Consider the following 19017-nt stretch of genomic DNA (forward strand, 5'->3'; position numbering starts at 1 on the left):
TTCTCCCCAGTAAAGTTTAGCAATGTCTGGTTGTCATGATGGAGTGGGGGATGCTCTTAGCATCTAGTGGGTAAAACCAAGTATGCTTGTAAACACTACAATGCACAGGACAGTCCCCAGCAAAAAAGGAATTATCCAGCTCTAAATGTCAACAATGCCAGAGTTGAGAAACCCTAGAATGAAGATTTATTAATTTGAATGATCTCTCAGTGGAAAAGGAATCGAGCATTTGATGCAAATAACAAAGTAATTTGAACCTTTCTCTTTAAAACACATTTATGAATAGTTGTCAAAAGGTGGTAGCTATTCCAACAAATGCACATTGTGAGTGGTGCTCTATAAACCCGAGGTTCCTTGCAGCATGCCTGCAGTTATGGCGTGTTGCTCTTGGCAGGACTTGGTGAGCAAACGAGGTATGAGCTCTTTGATCTTGGTCATCTGCTCAGTCAGCTGTGACCTTCCCAGTGTCTATTCTTTCTACACTCTGTCCACACTAAGCCATGGCCCAGGCAGTTCTCAGTGGGGTGGACAGAGATCACCACAGGGGGAAAATATAGGGCTCCAATGCAGAGGTTCATGTGAGGTTCAGGATAAATTGGAATGATTTCTGTTTTCCAGTGAATATTGTCCAAACTGTCATTGTACTTTAACTCCAAAAAACCTTTAAATCAAAAGCTTTTGGATGAAGTACTGTGCAAGGGAATAGAATTTTCATTTGATAAATTGTGGTTACTTCACTACTATTTGGGTGCTGACAAGGATATATTTTACCTATATGTATGTGCTCATACACAATTGCGTGTCCATGTATACACATTCACAATACAATTTGCCACATGTCAGAGCTTCTTATGGGCCATAATGAAATAAATATATGTTTGAAAAAGAAGTCCTTTTATTCAATGTGATAAGTAGGAGAATTGTCCCTAGTTGGACCTACTCTCTCTCCCTCAGTGTTTCTTTATTTCCACTTAATCATCATAAGATGTCCAGTGGTGCGTTTTGTATTTAAACAGTAAAACTCTGCAGAATTATAATGTATTGTAGTAAAGGTTATGATTTAACAGATGAGCTGATTCTTTAATTTCTATAAATATGCTACTATTCCTGTCCTCAAGTTCAATGCTGATCATTTACAGCATGAGTTTTATAAGATTTGTCAGTTCTCCTTTTCCTTCAATTTTTGGGTTAGAAGAAATATGACTTTGGGAATATTATGTTGGTATATTTCATGATATTACAGTAGAAAGTTTAAATCACAAGGAATATGTGTGTGAGAGCACACACACACACACTGATGTAAGGATTTGACACAAGAACAAAGCCAGGAAATTAGAAATTTGGCTTTAGTTTTGTATCTGAGCCACCTCCTGGGTTTTGGTGCTGGGATGTTCTCACAGCAGGACCTCGTTGTCTGTCCTTACAGGTAGTGAGGCCCTAGGAAGAACCAGAGACAAGGTGATCTTGTGTTCCATAATTTTATGAGGAAGGTGAGGGGCTGAGGGCTGTTTTCAGGCTGGACACACCTCCTTCAGGGTGGGGGTTTCTGCTGAGGTGCCTGGCCAGACTGGGTGAGGGGCTGAGGTCTGTTTTCAGGCTGGCCACACCCGCTTCAGGGTGGGGATCCCTGCTGGAGGGCCTGGCCAGCCTGGGTGAGGGACTGATGGCTGTTTGCCAGCTGGCCAAACCCCCCAGCGGGAACCCTCACCCCATGGGGGCATGGCCAGCCTGGGTGAGGGGCTGAGGGCCATTTTCAGGCTGGCCATGCCCCCCAGTGACCCAGGCCCCCAGCCACTCCTTTAGTGGCGGCCAGGGTGGGCAGGAAGCTTGGCTTCCTCCATCGCCAGGGGCAACCCAAGCCTCCTGCTTGCTCCAGCTCTGTGGCCGCGGCCATCATTGTTTGGTTAATTTGCATACTTGCTCCTGATTGGCTGGTGGGCGTAGTGGAGGGATGGTCAATTTGCATGTTTCTCTATTATTAGTGTAGATTATTTTGTTTCAGTTTCAGCATAGTGGTTAGAAAATCAAATACTTTACAAAGAGATCTCCCAGCACCATATGTAGTTATTAGAATACTAGAGGCCCGGTGCATGAAATTTGTGCATGGGGGGTGTGTCCCTCAGCCCAGCATGCACCCTCTTCAATCTGGGACCTGGTGGGATCGGGCCTAAATGGGCAGTCGTACATCCCTCTCACAATCCAGGACTGCTGGCTCCCAACTGCTCGCCTGCCTGCCTTCCTGATTGCCCCTAACCACTTCTGCCTGCCAGCCTGATCACCCCCTAACCACTCCTTTGCCAGCCTGATTGATGCCTAACTGCTCCCCTGCCAGCCTGTTTGCCCCTAACTGCCCTTCCCTGCTGGTCTAGTCACCCCTAACTACCCTCCCCTGCAGGCCTGCCCCCCCAACTGCTCTCCCCTGCAGGGCTGGGTCCCCCCCAACTGCCCTTCCCTGCAGGCCCGGTCGCCCCCTACTTCCCTTCTCTGGTGGCCTGGTCACCCCTAACTGCCCTCCCCTGCAGGCTTGATCGCCCCAACTGCCCTCCCTTGCAGTCCTGGTCCCTCCCAACTGCCCTCCCCTGCTGGCCATGTTGTGGCGGCCATCTTGTGTCCACATGGGGGCAGCCATCTTTGACCACATGGGGGCAGCCATCTTGAGTGTTGGAGTGACAGTCAATTTTCATATTATTCTTTTATTAGATAGGATTAGATAAGTTAGAGGCCTGGTGCATGGGTGGGGGCCGGCTGGTTTGCCCTAAAGGGTATCCCGCATCAGGGTGGGGGTTCCCTTGGGGCGTGGGCTGGCCTGGGTGAGGGGCCTGTGGTGGTTTGCAGGCTGGCCACGCCCTCCGGTGACCCAAGCAGAGGCCCTGGTATCTGGGATTTATTTATCTTTTATAATTGAAACTTTGTAGCATTGAGCGGAGCCAAACCTCCTGCTCGCTCGGTAGCTGCAGCCATTTTTGTTGGGATTTATTTATCTTCTATAATTGAAACTTTGTAGCCTTGAGTGGAGTCCACGGCCAGCCAGGTTGTGCAGGAAGCTTGGCTTCCTCCATGGCTGGGGGCAACTCAAGCCTCCTGCTCTCTCCAGCTCTGTGGCTGCTGCCATTTTTGTTGGGATTTATTTATCTTCTATAATTGAAACTTTGTAGCCTTGAGTGGAGGCCCGGGCTGGTGGAAAGCTTGGCTTCCTCCATTGCCGGGGAAACCCAAGCCTCCTGCTCTCTCTGTGGCTGCAGCCATCTTGTTTGGGTTAATTTGCATACTCGCTCCTGATTGGCTGGTGGGCATGGCTTGTGGGTGTAGCGGAGGTACGGTCAATTTGCATATTACTCTTTTATTAGATAGAATTATTGACTCTGTATGCTGTGCTGTACTTGACATCCCGTGACTATCCCTTAACTTCTAGTCTGCTTCTCAGTCCCTTCACCTTTCTCCCTCAGGTCCCAACACTGCTGCCTATGTCAACCATCAGTATGCTCTCTGTGGCTAAGAGTCTGTTTCTGTTTTGTTTGTTCATTTATTTTGTTCTTTAGATTCCACATTTAAGTGAAATCATGGTTTTTGTCTTTCTCTATCTGAAGTCAGTTTTTCTAGTTTTGTCATCTTCCCTTACTTCTCTTCAAGATGATATCTGGGTGTTTGGGACACAGATGTTGACAAGGGGGCAGCTGGCATCCTTAGGCTCATGGTACACTCTATGGGCCTGCTGCTCTCCACTGCAGAGTTGCAAGTAAGCTACTCCCTTGCCTGGTGGCCAAGAAGGTGGCACTGGCCCCAAGTCTGGCTCTTCCTGGTGTCTATTACTGAAAAAATTCAGGGCTTCTCTTTCCATAGGACCCTGGGAATTGTCAGCCACTCCATTCCCTCACTGGCATATGAACTATATGCCCACCCACTGCCTCATCTCACATGTGGTCCCTGGCCTAGGTGGTCTTACCTCTAAACCATAACTACTAGGCCCCCCTCTCCTTTCCACCTCAGGCCTCCTCAGTCCCCAGTGGGCCTACTGGCTCTCATGCCACTGCTCAGACCTTTAGGAGAGCCTGGCATCACTGCTCAGCATGTGCTGAGGCAGCTGCCCCAGATCAGCCTGGCTGGCATCCTCAGAAAATATCTCCAGATTCCCAACATGAAATAGCACAAAGCTCCTTCTCTCAGTGATACTGCCAGTCTACTTGTTATTTCATCCCCAAAAGGCTAGATTAAAATACTAAAGATTCACTTCTGCTTTTCCTCATGTCTTTCTCCACTGGTTCAGAAGGGGTGGAGACCTAGAACCTCTGCTTCTACTCCTTCTTGTCCTTCTGAAAGGACCCCAGTCTGCATGCCTGGCATCAGAACCTGAACGGGCATCGCTGTGGGAGAAACTTGGGGCTGGGACTACATTTGGTGTTTGCTACACTACAATTATTTAGAAACTTACTTTTTCATGAAGGCTTGCTTTCATACTTACCATCTTTTTACAGAATCCTATTTTGAACGTTAGGGATGAATATTAATTGTTTCTTTTTGACTGCCTCATGTATCTCTTCTAATCTTTTTCCAGCCTTGGGCTAACTTTGGAGATGATCATGTAAAGAGAAATGCAAAAGAAAAAAGCTGTCCTATTTTAAAAGATTTATCACAGTGAAAATGTCCAAGCGCATTTATAACTAATAGAGGTACTTGGCATTGATATAGTACTCTGCAGCCTTTGAATTATATCCTCAGTATGGATTATTATCCTATCTTATAGACAAGGCAACTACAAAATTACAATACTTGTTTAAGATCATAGCACTGATAACAGTAACAGAATGATCAGTAACTCACATGGTGTGTAGCCATTTCCATTGTTCTATCTGGAACACCTCATCTTCGAGTCCTCGGATTGGATATCAAAAACTGAAACCTGTGTTCAGGTCCTGAAAGGGGCTTTCGGTTCTGCTCTCAGCATAGACCCCTCGGTGTGAACCATGATGGATGCTCTGGAGCTCCCCTTCACCTGGGTACTTACTAGAGACTCAGCTGTCAGTTAAAATACATTATAATTACTAGTACATTTTATCCAGCACATCTTGGTATTTTTATAATGTGGCAGTTTTTCCTATTGGCTGTATTGGGAAAGTTCTGTTCATTCTGTCAACGATACTAAAATTCACGATATCAATCTTAGAACTAATATTCCAGCCAAAACTCTATTTTTAAAAAAATATGTTTTTTATTGATTTTTAGATAGAGAGGAAGGGAGAGACAGAAATCTCAAAGATGAGAGAGAATCATTGATTGGCTGCCTCCTGCATGTCCTCCATTGGGCATCAAGCCCAAAACGTGGGCATGTGCTCTGACAGAGAATCGAATCTGGGATCACTTGTTTCATGGGACGATGCTCAATCCCCTGAGCCACATCAGCTGGGCTAAACTTCTTAATTGATTTCTTTCTTATGTATATACATTTATGTCGGTACTTTATTTTTCCTAGGCTAATGAGTTTACATTGAAAAAGTAACCTACAGTATATGCATCTGCATGCCTGCCTTTGGCTGTTTATTTAGATCTGTTCTCAATCTCAGAAATTTAAAATCAGAGAATTAAGAGACTTAGTCATAAAAGAACTAAGAAATCTGAACTTTTCATTGAGTCTTAATTATAGACACCATTAACATTGTAACATAATAATTATAATAATGGCTAAGATTTATTGAGGACTTTCTAATCACATTACCCACATATTCTCACTTAAATATCAAACCTACATGGTAAGTACTGTTATTATTTTACAAACAAGGACATGTTGGTATTAATTCTTTACATGTCTGTAGTGATTTATGTTCTACAATGTGGTTTCATCTACATTAGTGTGCCTTTGAATTTCGTGTGGTGAATATGACCGAAATGGTAGTTTATAGAGGAAACTATAACTCCAGAGTTATTAAATGATTTATGCTGATAACTGACTGTTGGCCTTCCGTCAGCTCATTGGCTAGCTCTTCGTTTCTTGGTCTCTTTCCCAGTGGGGTCTTCTACTTTAAGGCTCTTAGAAACCAAACATGTATTTAAAGTAATTATGGGAGTTACATTGCCCACATGTGTTACAGTGCACAGCCACTTGAGTTATCTAATCTAGGAAGGATGCCTCCTGCATTGCACTGTGGGTTAATAGAAACAGCTCCAGGTGTGCAAGCTGAGGCCAGGCTTGGCTACTTGTCCTTACTGTTACTCAGCTTCTCTTTCTCTCTCTTTCTTCACCTGCACATTTGCGATAGTTGAACAAGGTGACTTCTAAGATGTTAGCCCAAGCTGAGGCCAGGCTTGGCTACTTGTCCTTACTGTTACTCAGCTTCTCTTTCTCTCTCTTTCTTCACCTGCACATTTGCGATGGTTGAACAAGGTGACTTCTAAGATGTTAGCCCTTGTGTATGATAATCCTATGTCAGTGATCGGCAAATCACGGCTTGCGAGTTTACCTCTTTGCACACAATATGCCACAACTGCCTAATCCTCACAGCTTCCAACTACACGGTACATTTAGTCTAGTCCAGTGGTTGGCAAACTCATTAGTCAACAGAGCGGCAAACCGTGGCTCACGAGCCGCATGTGGCTCGCAAGCCGAGGTTTGCTGACCACTGTCCTATGTAATAAAGAGTTAATGTGCAAATTGACCGTCACGACCTCACACAAGATGGCCACCCCCATGTGGTCACAAGATGGCCGCCCCCATGTGGTCACAAGATGGCCGGCAAGGGAAGGCAGTTGGGGGCAAACAGGCCAGCAGCGGAGGGGCAGTTGGGGGCGAACAGGCCAGCAGGGGAGGGCAGTTGGGGGCGACTGGGTCTGCAAGGGAGGGAAGTTGGGGGGGACCAGGCCTGCAGGGGAGGGCAGTTCGGTTTGACCAGGTTGGCAGGGGAGGCAGTTAGGGGCAATGGGGCGGCAGGGGAGGGCAGTTGGGGGCAATGGGGCTGGAAGGGGAGGGCAGTTGGGGGCGACCAGGCCTGCAGGGGAGGGCAGTTAGGGGCGACCGGGCCGGCAGGGGAGGGCAGTTGGGGGCGACCGGGCCAGCAGGGGAGGGCAGTTGGGGGCAATCAGGCTGGCAGGGGAGTGGTTAGGGAGTTCTCACGCTGGCAGGCAGAAGTGGTTAGGGGCAATCAGGCAGGCAGGAAGGTGAGAGGTTGGGAGTCAGCATTCCCGGATTGTGAGAGGGATGTCCGACTGCGGTTTAGGCCTGATCCCACAGGGGTCCCAGATTAGAGAGGGTGCAGGCAGGGCTGAGGGACACCCCCCCCCCCAGTGCACTAATTTCGTGCACCAGGTCTCTAGTTTTATATAATTCTCTCCTAAAATCAGCAGTCTTGTATGATAAAGTACATTTTTAAAATTTCATTTTAATCCTCTCCTAAGAATTAACTAGTAAAACATATGGTAGCAACAATAATTTTTAAAATTAATCTGAAAATGAAATTAAGAAAAGTTACATTATGAGATTAAAGAGAATAGTATTTAGGAACAAATTTAACAAAAGGAGTACAAAACTGACTCTCTGGAAACTACTGAACATTGCTGAAAGAAAAAAAAAATTAATTGGTTTCAGAGAGGAAGGTATAGGGAGAGAGAGATAGAAACATCAATGATGAGAGAGAATCATTGATAGGCTGCCTCCTGCACACCCCCAACTTGAATTCGAGCATGCAACCTGGGCATGTGTCCCGACTGGAATCAAACTGTGACCTCCTGGTTCATAGGTCAATACTCAACCCCTGATCCACGCCAGCCTGAAAGAAATTTTAAAATAATTAAATGAATGGAAAGATGCCCTGTGTTCATTAATTGGAAGATATAATGTTGTTAAAACAGCAGTATTCCCCACATTGATCTACAGATTTAACACAATCCCTATCAAAAATATCCCAGTTGGCCGAAACCGGTTTGGCTCAGTGGATAGAGCGTCAGCCTGCGGACTGAAAGGTCCCGGGTTCGATTCCGGTCAAGGGCATGTACCTTGGTTGCGGGCACATCCCCAGTAGGAGGTGTGCAGGAGGCAACTGATCGATGTCTTTCTCTCATCGATGTTTCTAGCTCTCTATCCCTCTCCCTTCCTCTCTGTAAAAAATCAATAAAATATATTTAAAAAAAAAATATCCCAGTTGACTTTTGTGCAGAAATTAACAATCTGATCATAAACTTCACATGGAAATTTAAGGGACTGAAAATAGTTAAAGGAGGCTTAAAGAAGGACAAAGTCAGAAGATTCACACTTCTTGATTTTAAAACCTATGTGAAGCTGTAGTAATCAAGAATTTGTGGCTCTGTCATAAGGACATAGATATACATAGATCGACAGAATAGAATTAAAGTAAGAAATAAACTCACACATTTACAGTTGATTGAATTTTGACAAAAGATGTCAAGACAGTCAAAGGGAAAAAAAATAACCTTTATAGCAGTGTTAGGACAGCTATGTTCACACAATGCAAATGAAGTAGGCCCTTTCATCATACCATACATTAATGAAAAATGGGTGAAAGACCTAAATGTAAGAACAAAATCAATAAAATTTATTTTAAAATATAGGAGAAAATCTTCATGATCTTGGGCTAGGCAAACCCTTTGGATATGACACCAAAAGTTCATATGACTAAAAACAAAAATTAGATAAATCCAACTTCACTATAATATTTAAAAAAACTCACACACTTTTGTACATCAGAGATACCATCAAGAAAATGAAAATATAACTAATACAATGAGAAGTTATTTGTAAATTATATATCTAATAAAGGACTTGCATCCATAATATATAAAGAACTCCTACAACTCAAATAATAAAAAGTCAGGTAACGCAATTTTAAAATGGGCAAAGGATCTGAATAGACATTTCTCCAAAGTTAAACTAGTGGTCAATAAGCACATGAACATACAGATATTCAATATCATTAGCCATCAGAGAAAAAAAATCAAAAATCACAATGAGATAACACTCAGTATCCCCTAGGATGAGTATCATCAATAAGAGAAACCAGCCCTGCTTGTGTCATCCAGAAGGTCAAGGTTCTATTCCTGGTCAGGGTGCATACCTGGGTTGTGGGCTCAATTCCCAGTAGGGAGACTGCAGGAGACAGCCACTTCATTATTCTCTCTCATAATTGGTGTTTCTATCTCTCCCTCTCCTTTCCTATCTCTGAAATCAATAAACACATTAAAAAAAAAAATATAAACCATGCCCAGTCTAAAATCAATAAAAACATTTAAAAAGAAAAGATAAACCATAACAAATGTTAGGGAGGATGTGAAGAGATGAAAATCTCAGTCACTGTAAAATGGTGTAGTTGCTTTAGAGAAGAGTGTGACAGTTCCTCAATAATCCTAGATTTGCCCTGTGATCCAGTAATTCCACCTGTAGATATGAACCCAAGAGAAATTAAAACATAATATCCAAACAAAAGCTTGTTCATGGATGTTTATAGCAGCATTATTCACAATAGCCAAAAGATCTACTGATGAACAAATAAATGAAATGTGTCATATCCACATGTTCAGCCATAAAGGAGGAATGAAGTAGTGATTTATCTTATATAATAAGAGAGGAATATGCTAATTATCCATTATGAGGTATAATGACCAACCGCATAACGACTGGATCACACATCTGCAGGAGGGTGGGGCAGTGAACTACAAGCAGGCAGTGGAGAGATACAGGAGGGGGCAGGGCAGCAAGCTATGAAGGGGGTAGGGGGATGGGGGGAGCTACAGGAGGGCGGGGCAGCAGGCAAAGAGCTACAGGTGGGCAGCAGGGAGCTACTGGCTACAAGTGGGTGGGGGAGAGCTATAGGAGGGGGCAGGGCAGCAAGTTATGAGGGGGGGCAGGGGGAAGGGGGGCGGAGGGAGCTACAGGAGGGTGGGGCAGTGGGCAGAGAGCTACTGGAGGGCGGCAGCGAGCTACTGGCACACGGATTTGTGCGCAGGGCTACTAGTATTGTAATATAGCTAAACCATGAAAATATGCTAAGGAAGAGAAGCCAGTTACAAAATACCACATATATGATTCCATTCATATGAAGTGTTCCTTATAGGAAAATTTATAGTGATAAAACATAGATTAGTGCTTGCCTAAGGCCAGGAGTGTTGGGGGAAAATGAGGAGAGACTGCTAAATGATTTGGGGTTTCTTTTTGGAGTGACAAAAATGTTCTAAAATTTATTGTAGTGATGGCTACACAATTTCTAAGTATACTAATGCCATTGACTTAGCTACTTTAAGTGGATGAAATGCATGGTATGTGAATTATATCTCAATACAGCTATTAAAAATGAAATTTAAAAAAACTAGAAACTTTAAATAAATCTGACTATGTATGCAAGATAGAGTTTGTATCCAGGTAAGAAAGGCTCCCTGACTCCTAGTATGCCATTCTCAGTCCAGGTAAATAGAGAGCCTGGGCTTGATGGTCACACAGACACTGATCTGAATTCTCCTCTAGAATGGCCAATTCACATAGCTTCTCTGAATCTCAGCTTCTTTATCTAAAAACTAGAGGCCCAGTGCACGAAATTCATGCACAGTGGATGGGGGGTGTCCCTCAACCCAGCCTGCTCCCTCTCCAATCTGGGATCCCTTAGGGATCAGGCCTAAACCAACAGTCAGACATCCCTCTCACAATCTGGGACCGCTGGCTCCTAACCATTCGCCTGCCTGCCTTCCTGATTGCCCCTAACCACTTCTGCCTGCCAACCTGATCACCCCCTATCTGCTCCCTTGCCAGCCTGATCGCTCACAACTGCCCTCCCTTGCTGGCCTGATCACCCACAACTATCCTCCCCAGCCAGCCTGATCACCCCCAACTTACCTCCCCTGCTGATCTGATCGTCCCCAACTGCCCTCACCTGCCAGCCTGATTGCCCATAACTGCCCTCTCCTGCCATGACCCACATCCTCCATGCGAGGCGGCGGAGACACCGGGACCGGCCTCCTCTGTGCCACACAGAGCCACAGGACCCCCAGACCTCCCCACATGGAGCATCCACTGGGCCCCGCCTCTGCTGTACATGCAGCCATCTTGTGGCGATCATCTTGTGGCGACATCATGTGAGGGCGTGACACCACCTAGGCTTTTATTATATAGGACTAGTGGCCCGGTGTACGAAATTTGTGCATATTAAAAGGGAATTAATTAGAGGGAATATTTTACTATTGCTATTTGCCCTTTTTTATAATAGAAGTGTCAGAGATGAAAGAAAATTAGTAAAATGTATATGAAAATCTTTCTCCTGTCAGAGTCTGGGGCACACCATGTACCTAGAGTCAAGTCCCCGCCCACCACCTGCATGCACTCCAAAAACGCAGGAGACCCAGACCCGGCTGGCCCCACCTCCATTGGGTGAGACCCAGACTCGGCCGGCCCCTTCTCTGTTAAGCCCCTCCAGGTGAGGGGTGAAGCCTCAGGTCCCCAGCCCAGTGCCAGGTTGGGGGTGCAGCCTCAGGTTCCCTGGCCCAGTGCCGGGGTGGGGGGCGTGGTATTAGGTCCCCCATCAAGCCCTACCAGGCAGGGGGCACAGCCTGAGGTCCCCTGTCAATCCCTGCAAGGTGGGGGGCGCGGCCTGAGGTCCCTCACCCCGGCCAGGCACCATTCAGCCGCAGGTCCCTACTATTCGGTCATGACATTACGGCTTCCTGGCTGATTGGCATATTCCTCTATTATATAGATAGATGGGGATAATAATCATTCTTAGCTGTGGGTTTGCTCTGAAAATTATATGAGTTTCTGCATTTACATCGGTTAGTACAGTGCTAATAGCAACAGTCATCATCCGAGATGTCATGGTTGTGGTCATGGCCAGGCTATGGCAAGAGCTTAAAGAGCAAGGTGCCTCCTGTGTTTGCATGTGCTGTTCCTTCTGCCTGGATCACTGTCCTTGTAGCACAACTTCTTTAGTCCCTTCATGAGCTCACTAGGAGCCTCATTTCAGGCTCCTTTTCTGGTAGGTGTCTCCTGACCATAACAGCAGCAGGGTCACAGGCACTGACCTTGCAAAGCTGCTATTTAATTTTTGGCAGTATGGATTTATTTGTCTCTTACACTCCCTGTGCTATTTGAGAGCAGGGGCTGCTGCTTCACTCCCGAACCCCCTAGCCTGGCACTTCAGTGTTTGGTAGGTGCCCCATTAAAACATGTTGAAAGAATGGACATGAGGTTAGGGCAGGGGTGGGCAAACTTTTTGACTCGAGGGCCACAATGGGTTCTTAAACTGGACCGGAGGGCTGGAACAAAAGCATGGATGGAGTGTTTGTGTGAACTAATATAAATTCAAAGTAAACATCATTACATAAAAGGGTACGGTTTTTTTTTATTATTTCAATAGTTTTATTCATTTTAAACATTTTAACAAGAAGAATGTAAACACTAATTATTATAATTTGAAACTTCAAAAAATGGAGGAATCATAGCACAATAACATACCTTATATTGAAGATGGCAAAGGCAAAATAAAATTGCCTAACAAAGGAAAGGTACAAAAGCCTTTCAAATTAAACTTAAATATAATAAAATAATTTAAAACTAAAACAAATAGAAAAGAACAAAATGTGTAAACAGTAAATTAAACATTTTCTTTAGTGCAACTTCCAAATTATGCCCGGGACGTAGATGTAGATGGCAATGTAGAGTGGGTTGAGAGGTTTTTGGTCTTTAAAACATCAACTTCAGTGGGAACAGTGTTGTTGGTCTCCTTTTTTAGCTAATGCATCAAAGTCTGGAGTTAGTTTTGTTGTGGCTATTCTCAGGATAGATCTGAGGTGTTCGTCAGTTAAGCTGGATCTGTGAGGGGCTTTGTTGATGTTCATGAGCTAAATGTCTGCTCACAAACATAGGTTGACCCAAACAGCACCAGTATCTTCTGTGCCATCCTCCGGATGTTTGGAAAAGTGGCTTCATTAAGTGAAGCATAAAAGTCTCTTGGTTCAAGAGAGCTGAATTTCTCCTTTAGGACAAAGTCAGACTGAAGATCGATGAGTTCCAGTTGCACCTCTTCTGGTGCTGTTTCAGGGTTTTGTGACAAAGGACAGGCCACCAGTTGAAGTGACTGGTCGATTTTTTCAACATCAGAAAACCGACGACAGAATTCTGCATGCAGGTCATCCAGTGATTTGCTGTATTTCTTCACGTTTTGGATGGTCTCCTTCTGTGTGGCTAGTGTGGCAAAATGAGTGAAGACTTTGTCTGAAATTTGTCTGGAAAAGAAAATCAGCTTCGATTTAAAGGCTTTCACATTAGTGTACATGTCATGTACATACTGATCTTTTCCCTGTAGCTTCACATTTAGCTCATTCAAATGTGAAAATATATCTACAGCAAATGCAAAGTCACACAGCCAATTCTTGTCACTCAGCTCAGTAAATTCGTCAGACTTCCCCTTTCATTTCAAAAATGCACCAATCTCTTCTTTGAGCTCCCACACTCGTTGGAAAACTTTGCCCAAACTCAACCAGCGGACACGAGAGTGGTAAAGTAAGTCGTGGTGATCCGCATCAGTTTCCTCCAGAAACTTAATAAACTGACAGTGCTGAAGTCCCTTTGCCCGAATGAAATTAACAAGCTTTACGACTGGATTAACAACAACATGATTAAGTTGTAATATAGACTTGCACAATGATTCCTGGTGAATAATACAGTGAAGAAAAATAACATCTTGGTTAGGGTTCTCCTCTTTCACTTTATCCTGAATTCTTTTTAGCAGTCCAACATTTTTTCCAGTTAAATTTGGAGATCCATCTGTCGTGATATTAGCAAGTTTACTCCATGGTAGCTTCATTTTCTCGATGACAGTAGACACCCGGTCATACAAGTCCTCTCCCCATGTTTTTCCGTTCAGTGGCTCCATGGCTAAAAACTCCTCCGTAATTTCAAAATTGTCACTAATCCCTTGGATAAAAATTAAGAGCTGAGCAGTGTCCTTTACGTCATTACTTTCATCCAATGCTAGTGAATAAAACTTAAAGAACTCTGCCTTACTATTTAACTTGCTGGCCAAGTCTTCATCAATCAGTTCCACTCGACAAGTCACTGTCCTGCGCAATAAGCTGAGTTTTTCAAACTTGCCTTTGCTCTCTGGACACAAGAGACCTGCTGTCTCTATCATACATTCTTTCAAAAACTCGCCTTCAGAGAGAGGTTTGCTAGCTTTTGCTAATTTGAATGATAGCATAAAACTTGCTTTGGTAGTTGTCTCTTGAATTGCAGTTTGTCTGTGAAAGACATTTTGCTGAGCCTGTAATTTAGCCATCAACCTCTGTGCAGTAGCCTCCTGTTCTTGAGGTGACTGCTTGCTAGCATAGTTGCCATGCTTTGTGGCAAAGTGATGGCTGAGATCGTACTCTTTGAAGACTGCAGGTGTTTCCTGGCATATCAGACATACCGGCATTGATCGGACTTCGGTGAAAAAATATTTTGTTGTCCACTCCCTCTTAAACACTTAGTATTCACTGTCCACTTTCCTTTTCTTTGGTCCACTCATGTTTAATATTGGGCTAAAACCAACAGTACCATTCTCTTATTAAATTCTTTACTAAAATAAGACAGTAAAGTATAAAAACAAGTGATTAAATTTGCTCTACTATAACATAACATTTTTGGTCTTCTAAAAAATATATATATAACAAAATCATCTGAAAAAGTTTAGACACGGGACAGAGGCACACCCTGACCATAGAGAACAACCCCTTTCCTCCATAGGAAACCTGTGTATCTTTCACACAGGCCCTTTGTTTATGGTAACACACATAGCTGCACATTGCTGTGTCTTCCAGACACACTTGTATGGGAGGTGCTAGGACAGTGCAAAACATGGGTAACCAGTAGTTACCACTAGCACTTCCGTTACTGGCAAAAAACAGCCGCAGTGCACATAGTGTGAAAGAGCCCATTATCAATGTCAGATTGCATCCACTGGACTCTATAAAAACAACCAAGTGCCACTTTTAAATGCCCATTGCAACAGTTTTTCTTATTAAAAGCTGGAAATGGCAGGATATTTATATATATACCCCTACTGTGACAGCCTGGCAGAGCATTACCAAGGAGAAAAGCCAGCATCTGGTGATGTCCATAAGTACAAGACTTCAGGCTGTCATTACCAGGAAAGGGTTTCATCCAAGTATTAGATATGAACATTTGATTTTCAGTTTTTCATTTGTCCAATTACTTCTGAAACCCTGAAATTAAGCGATTTTGTAATAAAATCTTTAGTTTATCACATTTCTATACAATCTTTTTGTTCAACCCACTGAATTAGGGTTTGTTCACACTAGCCGTGCTGCCGTTGCAGTGTGGTGCAGTAATGCAATGCAGCGCAGCTAGGGTTAATGCAGGGTACACAGGTTTCCATCATGTTTGCATTGATGCTAATGTGTAGTGGTGCATGTTAACACAAATGCCCTGTAGCACGCATTTTTACAGGCGCAAGGGGGAGAAGCAAACGCAGCGCAAAATGCATTTGTTTTGCCGCTAACACATGCGGTTAGTGGCCACGGTAGGGTCACTGATACCACATCCGTATCAGCAAAAAAATGCAGCCACAGCATGGCTAGTGTGACATGTCCTCTGTGTGTCTTTTTCCCTGCTGCGCGCGTCCGCAGTGGGAAAAAAGACTGCAGTGGATACAAGTCCTAAAAGCTGAAAGTCTTTGTTGTTTTATTAACAAGTCATTGTGATGTACAGAATGTGGGAACAGGAAAAAATTGTGTTTGAGTAGAGCTCTTAATCTTACCTCAGAAAGGCTCTGATACTGTGCTCTCCAGGGGCGTGTCTTCCTACATCACCACGATAACGTGTCTACGCATTCCCAGGGTGATGTCGGGAGACGCATCCGCGGGCATTACAAGGAGCCTCTGGAAGATTGAGACGTTGTTCCTTCTACTGAATGGACGGATATAAATCCACCCACTCAGAAGAAGGAGCTGCGGCCGTGTTTCCTGACATTGCCATGTTAACACTGCTGCTGGTGAAGGAGTGGAGGGGAGAGCAAGAGAACCCTCCACTCTTTCGGCTCCGTGGGCCGGATAGAACAGCTGAACGGGCCGGATTCAGCCCGCGGGCCGTAGTTTGCCCACGGCTGGGTTAGGGCCTAAGTAGATGGTTTGAAGTTTCCATGCTTCCATTGGACTCCTAAACAATAGTTTACTGGCAGATAGAATAATCTGAACTACTTTGGGAACTTCCTCTAATGGTTGGGCATCACAAATTTATCTAGACTAGAGCCCCGGTACACGAAATTTGTGCACGGGGGTGAGGGGTGTCCCTCAGCCCAGCCTGGACCCTCTCCAATCTGGGACATCCCTCTCACAATCCAAGACTGCTGGCTCCCAACTGCTCGCCTGCCTGCCTTCCTGATTGCCCCTAACCTCTTCTGCCTGCCAGCCTGATCACCCCCTAACCACTCCCTGCCAGTCTGATTGATACCTAACTGCTCCCCTGCTAGCCTGATTGCCCCTAACTGCCCTCCCCTGCTGGAGTGGTCACCCCTAACTGCCCTCCCCTGCTGGAGTGGTCACCACTAACTGCCCTCCCCTGAAGGCCTAGTCACCCCTAACTGCTCTCCCCTGCAGGCCTGGGTCCCCCCCAACTGCCCTTCCCTGCAGGCCCGGTCGCCTCCAACTTCCCTCCTCTGCTGGCCTGGTCACCCCTAACTGCCCTCCCCTGTAGGCTTGATCGCCCCCAACTGCCCTCCCTTGCAGGCCTGGTCCCTCCCAACTGCCCTCCCCTGCTGGCCTGATTGCCCACAACTGCCCTCCCTTGCAGGCCTGGCCCCTCCTAACTGCCCTCCCCTGCTGGCCATCTTGTGGTGGCCATCTTGTGTCCACATGGGGGCAGCCATCTTTGACTACATGGGGGCAGCCATCTTGTGTGTTGGAGTGATGGTCAATTTGCATATTATTCTTTTATTAGATAGGATAGTCCTGCCATTAAAATAGAAATACATAACAAAACCTGCATTTAATTATCAATGTAATTGTTACTGTCAATAGAAAATAAATAGTGCTGATCAGTAATAGATTGCGAAGGATTGTACTTAATATTTCTTCATTTTGAAAGGCTTTTTTGAACTAAGTCTGGTGTTTTATAAACTGCTGTGGGAAGGTGAAACTTTGGATTTCTTAAGGTGTTCTCTAAACTGCTAAGAGAAACTGAAAGTGTGGATTTCCGTTGTCATTTTTTTTTTTCATTGTTGACTCTATTACTGATGTCTCTCTTTTTCTCCCCCTTTGCCTTTCTCCAGCCTACCCCTGCCCCCAGGCCTTCATCACACTAGTGTCTGTGTCCATGGGCTATGCATATATGCATATAAGTTCTTTGGTTGATCTCTTCCTGTCATTTTTAAGGACATGGCATTGGTTTAAATATATATACCGAGTTTGTGTAGTAAGTGAATCCAGTATATGTTTGAACTTGCACTAGGCCATATTCTTGCCAAAATTTAGAAAACCTATTTAGAAAAATTCCCCTTATTCCTGTGCCAATTTCTTTAGAAGCCAAAAGTTTTCATCATAACATTCACTTTCCTGCTTCATCTGCAAAAGAACAAAGCTGAAGTTATTGAAATGTGATAAATTATGATAGTAATCTATCTAAACTGTGGGAAGCCATTATTGACTAGCTCATATGTGTGTTAGTACCTGGGGAACTTGGCATTACTTGGTGTTTTGAGATAACTTCACCTAGATACAGGGGCATTGATAAAATTGTCTCAGCAGTGTCTTTTAATTGTGTCCCTTTTGTGATCTTTTAAAAGTAGGTAGAGACTTTCATTAAAAACCCTAGAACATTAAAACAATTTCATTACTCTCTTAAATTTATGAACCGTTTTATTCATTCATTTCAAAATATTTATAAAGAATTTGGGAGCCCATTCCTATATATAACACTTAAGTGAAACTGGAAGGTAGCATTGCAGTAAGTGTAGTACAGAGAAACTTGGATTTAAAATTGGAGCATAATTTATAATTGGATGGCTATGCAAGTTTCTAAATAAAAGTGATCACCATTTATTGACAACCTAAATGCATTCCTTGTTTGTTTCTTTTAACCAGATATACACCCTGTGGGCTAAGTTACACTCTACTCTCTCTCCCCATGAACCCAGAATAGTTTTATTAATAGGAATATATGATGTTTATGTTCTTAAAAAATCAGGGTGGTCTTAGATGTCTGTCTTCCATTCTGGCATTTCCCTTTATACAACCCTTTTGAATTTTCTGTTTAAAAACTGGCATTGAGATAGCTTTTCTTTGGCCTAATGCCTGGGTCGCATATTGCAGCAATGTATTAGGAATGTTAAGACATAAGTCCTCCAAAGAAAAAGTTTGTTATGAAAATAGAGCTGAGGTGACACTTAGAATTAGAGCTTCTTAACTTGTCTAAATGACAGTTAATGATCTTTTTCTTTCTTTTTATTATTTTAAGAAGGGGAAGAGGGGAGGAATGAAAGGAATGCCCAGAGGCTGAGGTTGCATTTGGTTCACCAAACTGTTAGATGTCAAATGCACTCTACTGATAATACATCTTTTGTCTCTTTTTAGGAGCTAATTTTGTTACTCGAAAAATTAGCCGGTCAGTAGCTAAGATTTACCTTGGACAGCTGGAACGTTTCAGTTTGGGAAATCTGGATGCCAAACGAGACTGGGGCCACGCCAAGGACTATGTAGAGGTAGGAACTAACTCATGTTCTTAAAAATACCTGTATCAGTTGGTGTTTTAATGCCAGGCCTCCAGTGGTAGAGGTAGTAGCACAAAAAATTTTCCCAATGAGATATGTTTAAGCTCATACTACTTTCCATTTAAGGCTCTTTCGTTCAGCAGTACATATAGATTATACTGAATGTTGCTTGAATGAGGAAGTTTTTTTAAAAATGTGTTGGTCATTGTTTTAGATGATAGATGAAAAAAATGTTTCATTGGTATTCTTCACTTCCAAAGATTTTTTACAGGTCCCCACTTTTTGCACCTTCTCTTTCCTGTCTGCTCAATACACATATAACTGTGAAATA

At 43.9% G+C, this 19017-nt stretch overlaps 1 protein-coding gene across 2 annotated transcripts in view; it reads left to right on the top strand.

The window, feature by feature from the left end:
• GMDS (GDP-mannose 4,6-dehydratase) overlaps positions 1 to 19017 on the top strand; it is a 736645-nt gene that overhangs the window by 391811 nt on the left and 325817 nt on the right. For both annotated transcript variants that reach the window (XM_080654381.1, XM_080654382.1), the window contains one exon: positions 18550 to 18677. In XM_080654381.1, coding sequence (XP_080510507.1) covers positions 18550 to 18677 — 128 coding nt within the window. The remainder of the gene's footprint in view (positions 1 to 18549; positions 18678 to 19017) is intronic.

The sequence above is a fragment of the Plecotus auritus genome (genome assembly GCF_963455305.1).
Source record: "Plecotus auritus genome assembly, chromosome: 2".
NCBI classification, from domain to species: domain Eukaryota; kingdom Metazoa; phylum Chordata; class Mammalia; order Chiroptera; family Vespertilionidae; genus Plecotus; species Plecotus auritus.